A 7,400-nucleotide genomic window follows, 5' to 3' on the forward strand; every position below is an offset into this window, starting at 1 on the left:
GATGCGTCATTGCAAGCATTAAAAGGGAAGAAAGAGGGGCGTCTGGTTGGCTCAGTCAGAGGAGCATGCAACTCTTGATCTCAGGGTCGGAGGAGCATGCAACTCTTGATCTCAGGGTCGTGAGTCTGAGCCCCACACTGGGTGTAGAGATTACTTGCCTAAATAAATAAAAGATTAAAAATAAAAGCGAGAAAATGTCTAAAGTAACACCAGAGTCCTGCCAGCTATGTAGGAAGCACTTCAATGGGAACAGATTCCTTTCTTCTTTCCAGGTCCACCCTCATGCTAAAGGCATGTGAGTCAGAAAGAAATGGAAGGCATAGTTCATACACGTAAGCATCTCATAATCTTTTAGGAATGAGATAAATCATAGAGCAATCAGAAAAGTCCCAATATACTTTGAATCAAGGATGGAATCAATTGCAATCGAGTACAAGTAAAATCCTTGCAGGGTATGCCACCGACAAGGACTTTGCAAAACGTATTCCCTTCCCTCTCCTCTCCAGGCTGATTCCTGCTAAACCTTGGGGTTTTAGCTTAGATATTGAAGCCACTTCTCCATGGTTAAAAGGTCCCTGATCCCTTGCCCTCCTCCTAAGTCCCTTTGTGTCCCCACAGTGCCCTAGTCATTCACATCCTGTCACTCTGTCTTTGACTATGGTTGGATCATCTCGGTGCTCTCCAAGATCTGAAACCACGTTTCATTCTCCTCCATTCCCACAGTGCCTAGCAGAATGCTTGTACTCCATAAGCCTTCAGTAGAAGTTTCTTGAAAAAATGAACACAGGAACTGTGACCTAGTGATTACAGGAGCCTCCCGGGTGGAGACAGGATCCACTCTGGGCATCGACATCCTCCCTTTATAAAATGGGACAAAATAAGATGGTTTCTATACTTTGGCTCATCTGGACCCCAAATCACACAAGGAAACTAATAAAAAATTAAAAAGTCTTGAAACTTACCCCAGGAGATTCTAATTCACCAGGTCTGGGGTGGGACTCCAGAATATGTCGTTCTAAAAAGGTTTTCCATATGCAGTTAGGTTTGTGAACTAGTGAACCATAGAGGCTGAAATTGAGTTGAGGTGAACTGGGAAGAGGTGATAAAAGAGGGGAGACAAGGGAAAAGGGTGGGGGGGTCTATACTTGGGAAACGAAGAGTGGGAGCCGCCATGCCTGATGTCCAACACAATCCTATAGTTGGCCAACATCAGGCTTCCTACCCAACTTGGGCCCATCAGCCCTTCTGAAAAATGAGGCATTTTATAGTTTATGATACTTTCCTCCTTCATTAGCTCACAGAATCCTCACAACAACCAAGTTTCATTTGATGGATGAAGCAATGCAGAATCAGATGGCCGAAGCAAAGTGTCAAGCATTGTACAGCATTCAGTAGGGAAGCCACTTAACCAAACTGCCTCTGACAATAAGCCTCTGATCTGGCCTAAGGCTGATGCTATGGGTCAAGGGAACTAGACCCACCTACCCAGGAAAAATAAGGCTCATTTATTCTTCCCTGATGGAGGACTGTCAACCAGTGGCCAAATAACCCCATCTCCTTACTTGTTCTGTCCTGAGCACTTGCAGGTGCTGCTAGCCCAGCCTAGCCTATCTCATCCATCTATCCAATCATCCATCCATCCACCCATCTACCCATTCTTCCACCCATTCATCCACCTACCCATCCATCTATCCATCTACTCATCCATCCATCCATGCGTCTATCCATTCATCCACCCATTCATCCACCTACCCATCCACCCATCCATCTACTCATCCATCTACCCATGCATCTATCCATTCATCCACCCATTCATCCACCTACCCATCCACCCATCCATTTACTCATCCATCCATCCATGCATCTATCCATTCATCCACCCATTCATCCACCTACCCATCCACCCATCCATCTACTCATCCAGCCATCCATATATCTATCCATTCATCCACCCATTCATCCACCTACCCATCCACCCATCCATCTACTCATCCATCCATCCATGTATCTATCCATTCATCTACCCATTCATCCACCTACCCATCCACCCATCCATCTACTCATCCATCCATCCAGGCATCTATCCACTCATCCACCCATTCATCCACCTACCCATCCACCCATCCATCTACTCATCCAGCCATCCATATATCTATCCATTCATCCACCCATTCATCCACCTACCCATCCACCCATCCATCTACTCATCCATCCATCCATGTATCTATCCATTCATCCACCCATTCATCCACCTACCCATCTACCCATCCATCTACTCATCCATCCATCCATGCATCTATCCATTCATCCACCCATTCATCCACCTACCCATCCACCCATCCATCTACTCATCCATCCATCCATGCATCTATCCATTCATCCACCCATTCATCCACTCATCTATCCAGTTACTTATTCATCTACTCATACATCCAGCCACATATCTTTTCATCCATGCCATCCATCTACTTATCATTTGTCCATCAACCACCATACCCACCCATCCACCCATCTATACACCCACCCATCACTCCATTCATGCATCCGTCCATCTCTCATTCTTTCATTCATTCACTCAATAAGCCTCTATCAAAGTCAACAGAGGGCCAGGTCCTGTGATAGCCTATAGTAAAATAGGAAGACAAATACAGACCTTGCCCTCCAGAGATTTGAAATGCTTACAAAAATGACCAACTCCCAAAGGACCAAAACAAATAATTAAGGAAGCTTGTTAAAAGAAAAAACATAGGAAGGGGTAGGAAAATAGCAAAACCAGGAGTCTGGTTGGCAGACAGATAAGCACACTATAGCATCTTATCCTCATAATTGCTAAGGGCAGCTCCAGATCTGCCTCTGAGCCAGTTCCTGGCACCCAAGGCAAACATGACAACATAAGAGTCACAGGATATTCAGCTGTGGCAGACATCACGCCGCAACTATTCCTGCTTCCTCGTAACACAGTAGTGCTGTATGTGCACAGCACACATTCAGAAATGTCTGGAGACATTTTCAGTTGACACAACTGATGGAAAGGATGCTGCTGGCACCTAGTGAGTCAAAGCCAGGAAAGCTGCTAAATGTCCAACAATGCATAGGACAGCTCCCACAATGAAGGATCGTCCAAGCCAAAATGTCAATAGTGCTGAAGCTGCGAAACCCATTCTAAGAGAACCCTGGTTTTTTTGGGAGCAGCATTGTGCCAGACCCCAAGAAAAGAATATCATTGGTCTAAGCCAATCTTGGCTTTCCCATTTCTTTCCACTAGATACTTGATCTCAGCTTTGCTTCAATCAGGAAAGTCTGCTAGGAGGTTTCTGGGGAAAATTCGCTTTTTGATAAAAGAAACAAGTACTTCGAGGAATATCCCTTCCAGGTTCCCGCCCTTGGGGGTAGACATGATACCTCATACTGTACCAGCCATGCTGGGTCTGTAAAGCCAACATGGTGAGCAGGGAGAGAGGGAGGGAAGAGCATGGATCTGGCTGACATTGCTGACCATTGTCATAAGGTTGTTTCTTTAAACCTCCTTTAGTTCATTCAACCAAATGTTTATTGAGAATCTAGTCTCTGACAGCCACAATATGTGAGACATATGAGGCCAAACAAATCACTGATAATCCCCGACCTCATGGAGTTCATAGCTGAGCACCACACACACTGATGCTATCCAATCCGAGTCATGATGAGAACTGTAGAGGAGAAGTCAGTGTACCACTAGCACATTTCAAGTCCAGGGTATGGTCAAGTTCATTCAGCATCACCACACCACAGATCAGCCCCTTAAAGACTGTCCTACCAGCGTTCAAATACATGAGACAGCAACTGAGATTTAGGCATGCTTACTCTGTGTTAGGTACTATTCTGAGCACACATGTATTAACTCACGCGATCCTAACCACAGCCTTGCCTGCCAATGCCTCTCTTGAGGCTCTGCTCTGTACCACGTCCCATACCCTGCAACTTACCTCTGCAATCACAACCTTAGGGGCTTTGGTATTATCTTTTATCTGAAAGTGCATTGTTCCTAGAGCTTCCCCAAATACTTCCCTAGTTCATTTTATAGGTGAAACATGAGGGCTCAGAGAGGGGTAGGCCACACAGCTTTAAAGGAAGGGTGTAGATCCAGGATGCCGACCCAGATTTATTTTCTCTAAAAAGCAAGGTCCTTTAGTCCCTATCAAGTGTGTGTGTGTGTGTGTGTGCGCACGCACATGTACACTCATGCACGCACACACACACACACACACACACACACACACACATACACACACACCAACAAATGCCCAGCTGTCCCGGGCCACCAGTGTTCTTTTGTGGATGTGTGCTGCAAATCTGGCCAGAGGAGCTCTCCTTTCTCTGCGCAGGCAGATCTGTAGCTTAGTCAAGAGGGTCAGAGAGGGTTAGGGTTTCTTTTTAACAATGCTGAGCTTTAGTTCTCTTCTATTCTTGGATATAACAATGATGTTGTTTTTCTGGAACAAGTGTTATAAGAATTAAATGAAATAACAGGCATGGAACATCCATCCATCCAAACATCTACCCATCCAAACATTCAACAAATGTGTGTTGCATACTTGCTTTGTGATGAGTGCGGTGTAGAGGTTGGGATGAAGGGGCATGAGGACACCCTACAAAGTACGTAGACCTGGAGATAGTGAAAGGCTGTCAGGTATTATTACTCTAGTATCCCCTGGGAGGAACATGGGGTACTTCCTGTTCATCCCTAGTCTAGGCTTATGGCCTGAGGATCTCCCTCCCCAGAAGCTGATTATCTGGTCCCTATGCAGATAGTCTTCCTCGGGCTACAGGGTCAATCAAGTCTTACAATTGTGTTTTAACCTTGGATGAAGCACCTAAGGCATGCCTAGCCCTTCAGCTATGCTATCTCCTCTCGCTGCACCACCCTCTGCAAGATAGGGCCCGCCAGGTCTCTCCATTTTGCATCTGGGGAAATAGATTCAGAGAGGGGAAGTAATTTGCCCAAGGTCACACAGTGGGTGTGCAGGATGGGTCCCCTAGGCTATTTTTGGTTCCTCAGCCTCTGTTACTTCCCCAGCCCCCTCCCCATCATCACATAATTCTGCTTAATGGTGGATCCAAGAAAGATGCCCTGGATCAGTCAAGAGACCTGTCCCTGATTCCTTGAGGCCATCTACCCTCAGCTGATGACCATATTAAATAATATTTGTTGAGTCCTTACTATGTGCCTGGTGCCAAGATCTTACACCCTGGCCTCCTTCATCCTCTCCAAGGGCCCCTAAGATACGCTCTCTCCATGGAGGGGCAACTGAGGCACACAGATGTTGAATAATTTGTCTAAACTCACAAAACTAAAGTCTGGATTCCAGAGACCAAGCTGTGTGTGTGTGTGTGTGTGTGTGATTTAAATCACTTTATAAAATGCACCTAATTTTTAAAAATCCAAAATGTGCCAAAAAACATTAAAAAAAATATTTCTTGAACCTCCCTCCTCAGCAATAAAACTCCGTTCCTGGTCTCCTTCTGTCCTCCCACCGGCTTTCTATGCAAATACAAATGTGTGTGTACACACACATGCGTATATCCGTTCTGTTATCATAAATGTAAAATGCTACACATGGTCCTTCAGTTTATTTTGTTTCGCTTCGTGTACCCTGGAGGTCCTTCCCTATCCGCAAGCAGATCTGCCTTTTCCTCCTCCAAGCGTGGGACAGCATTCCTCGCTAAAGATGCATCACGCTTTGTCTGCCCATCCTCTACTGTGAGACACTGGGGTTACTTCTAATCATGGGGTCACCCCAGAAGCAGAGCCTGAGCTTTCACTGTCAGGATCACACTCTTTCCTAGCCTTGCCCCTTAGTTTCATACACCTAGCACGAGATCATTCCCCCTCTCCCGATGCACCACGCTGGGTGCTGCTTGAAGTGGCTTCCCTCTGGTGAATTAGCCAGAGCTGACACCCCATCAGAGGGGTCAGCCAACTCCCACCGCGGGCCCCATCCCACCTGGACCATGAGTCAGCTCTATGCTAGGCCCAGCAAGGCTCCCTGTCGGCTTTGACTCGTCCCCAGTAACCTGGGGCTGGCAGTTCTGGCCCCATCCTCTGTGGAATTTTGGAAAGACCACTGGGACATATCCCCAGGAAAGCAGTCTATCTTGGCCGCAAAGTGAGCTCCCCCTGCTCCGTGGTTCCTGCAGTCTCTCCCAGCACTTCCCAGACCAAACATGCCATGCCCCTGTTTAGGACTTGGATGAAGCAAGTCCCCTACACCCCTGGGGCTTCCTGCCACTCTCAGGAGTCTAGAGGACCCCTAGTCTTCGGGGTCTTTGGAAACACGCAGAGGGGCGTCCCATGGCCTCCCCAACTTGACCATGGTCCTGCCCTGTCCAGTCCTCCCCCAGCCCCGACCACTGGTGCCACTCACCATAGGGACTCTCCACAGGAGCCCCGAGGGGCGCGTTCACACTGACCATGGCCGAGCCCACCCAGCCAGGGACGCCGGGGCATGGAGGAGCCGGGCCCCACACACAACGGTAGCGGGGGTCACGGGAGCCCGTCCACCAGGAAGGCAGTGAGCACAGCCAGCTGCCACCACCTGGTTATCTTATTGATTCTTCTAATCACCCAAGGTGGGTGGATATGTTAAAGAGTAACCAGTCACTTAGGGAACCTGTGGCGGAGGCCTGTCACTGTTACCATGGCAACGGCAACCTGGCCGGCCCCGAGGTCCACTCGGGCCCTAGTCCTACACTCTGGGGTTGGGGACACCTGGAGCCAGATCTAGGGGACACCAGCCCCTCACCCCAATGTGAGGTAAGGGACCGGGCGGGGGGGGGGGGTTGAGGAGGTGAGAGTCCAACCTGGGTTGGGTTTTATGGCTCCACATACTGGGTGTGGTGCGGGGCGGGAGGGAGGGGTAGCAGAGAAAAGGATTAGGTGGAAGACTGGACATATTGGACACCCACTGGATGCTGGGAGTTGCACACAGACATCACCACGTTTAAGTTCAACCTCAAGGAGGAAACTGAGCCCCAGAGAAAGTTGCTTGCTTGCGGTCTCACAGCTGGTACGCAGAGAGGTTGTGTTAGCTTTACAAACCCCATTCTCCCCTTCGTCTGATACGTATTTACTGAGCGCTCACTGCATACCAGGCCCTGTGATAGATTCCTGAGATACAGAAATGAGCAAAGTAGGTATCACTGAGGTGCCTGAGTGGCTCAGTTGGTTAAACAGCTGCCTTCAGCTCAGATCGTGATCCTGGAGTCCAGGGATCAAGCCCTGCGTTGAGCTCCCTGCTCAGCGGCGAGTCTGCTTCTCCCTTTGCCCCTCACCCCACTCGTGCTCTTTCTCTCTCAAATAAATAAATAAAATCTTAAAAAAAAATAAAGTGTGCATCATCCCCACACCCAGGGAACCTGTG

The 7,400-nt window shown here is 48.2% G+C and overlaps 2 protein-coding genes across 2 annotated transcripts in view; one reads left to right on the top strand and one right to left on the bottom strand.

Moving 5' to 3' along the window:
* The window catches only part of HNF4A (hepatocyte nuclear factor 4 alpha), a 61,681-nt gene extending 55,136 nt beyond the window's left edge, over positions 1-6,545 (bottom strand). Inside the window, exon 1 of the mRNA XM_032350586.1 lies at positions 6,405-6,545. Coding sequence (XP_032206477.1) covers positions 6,405-6,453 — 49 coding nt within the window. The 5' untranslated portion in view covers positions 6,454-6,545. The remainder of the gene's footprint in view (positions 1-6,404) is intronic.
* On the top strand, positions 283-2,310 carry LOC116596545 (spore coat protein SP85-like; the record flags this gene model as incomplete). Its single annotated transcript, XM_032353783.1, is given in 4 exon segments — positions 283-295; positions 1,607-1,959; positions 1,961-2,104; positions 2,107-2,310. Coding segments are annotated over 4 exon segments (714 nt in total), but the record flags the coding sequence as incomplete, so codon positions are not given.
* Positions 6,546-7,400: the final 855 nt, after the last annotated feature.

Source organism: Mustela erminea, chromosome 7 (genome assembly GCF_009829155.1).
Source record: "Mustela erminea isolate mMusErm1 chromosome 7, mMusErm1.Pri, whole genome shotgun sequence".
NCBI lineage: Eukaryota > Metazoa > Chordata > Mammalia > Carnivora > Mustelidae > Mustela > Mustela erminea.